The 1,077-nt window shown below is 46.1% G+C and overlaps 1 protein-coding gene across 4 annotated transcripts in view; it reads right to left on the minus strand.

Annotated features, from left to right (window-relative positions):
- Positions 1 to 361: 361 nt before the first annotated feature.
- LOC127749622 (uncharacterized) overlaps positions 362 to 1,077 on the minus strand; it is a 75,140-nt gene continuing 74,424 nt past the window's right edge. For all 4 annotated transcript variants that reach the window (XM_052268489.1, XM_052268488.1, XM_052268487.1 and 1 more), the window contains exon 8: positions 362 to 687. In XM_052268489.1, the coding sequence (XP_052124449.1) occupies positions 454 to 687 (234 nt within the window). In that variant the 3' untranslated portion in view covers positions 362 to 453. The remainder of the gene's footprint in view (positions 688 to 1,077) is intronic.

The following is a 1,077-nucleotide window of genomic DNA, read 5'->3' on the forward strand; positions in this document are numbered from 1 at the left end:
CCCTAAGTTATTTTGCCGTCTTCGAAGTGCATCTGAAGGTTAGCGGCGACGCATATTTATTTAATTTTGAGGAAAACCAGACTCGAGCGCCAATACATAAATACTGTTCAGGATACTACTGAAAAATACCTTTCCGATGGTATACTTGAGTGACTCCAGGGCGAGGAGTCACTCAAGTAAACAATTACCGAAAAGTCGTCTTGAGTCAATGACAAATCGATCTTGTGTCACTTTTAGTACAAAATGTACTTGAGTCAAGAAATCATTTTTCAGGGTGTATGTGGTGCTCCCCCCCCCCCCATCCCGTCAAAAAGGGATTCTGCATATTACATTTGGGACTGAATGAATTTGAAACATTACATCACCTTTGCCGTCACATATTTATTTAATAATTACGATACATAGAGTGTACTGACTGACGAACAGAGAACTGTGCAGTGAGTTCACCCTCGGTTAGCCGCCGTCCTTGGCAAAGTTCAGGAGCATCTGCAGGTAAGAGAACCACGACCTGAGGACGGACTGACAAGCTGGCAGGCCCACGGCACCCAGCCCCTTGCAGGTGAACTGGGCCGGACGCGTGGCGCGCAGCATCACCATGGTGCGGATGAAGCGGGCGCGCGCGTCCTCGGCCGGCCACGCTCCCCGGTACGCGGACAATCCCACCTCGGCGCTCGCGTCCGACATGGCCTGAGGCAGAAGGCTCATGTGAGTAGACGCGAAATCCATGTACACTTTATTGCGCCTAAACTAAACGCGCAGTGTTTAAAGCAGCCAAAAGATTTATATAATGCTATGCACAAATTAGTGTGCATAACCATGTTGCAATAATTCACAGTTGTGCACACTGAAATGTTGAAGTTTGTGTTATGGACATTTACCTCATGACATAAATAGTTGAGGTTCAGGAGGGGAAGGTGGAAACACCAGAAACTTGTTCATGTTATTATCACATGAATTTCCATGCCGATATTACCTTGTTTGATTGGCAATTTAGTTTGAGCAGGCGCTTTCTAGTATAGAGCATTTTGCTCGCTTTCCTTACTAAAAACATAACTTCACTTTTTAGCCCGCCCTTCT

The sequence above is a fragment of the Frankliniella occidentalis genome, unplaced genomic scaffold (assembly GCF_000697945.3).
Source record: "Frankliniella occidentalis isolate FOCC.00 unplaced genomic scaffold, Focc_3.1 Scaffold70, whole genome shotgun sequence".
NCBI classification, from domain to species: domain Eukaryota; kingdom Metazoa; phylum Arthropoda; class Insecta; order Thysanoptera; family Thripidae; genus Frankliniella; species Frankliniella occidentalis.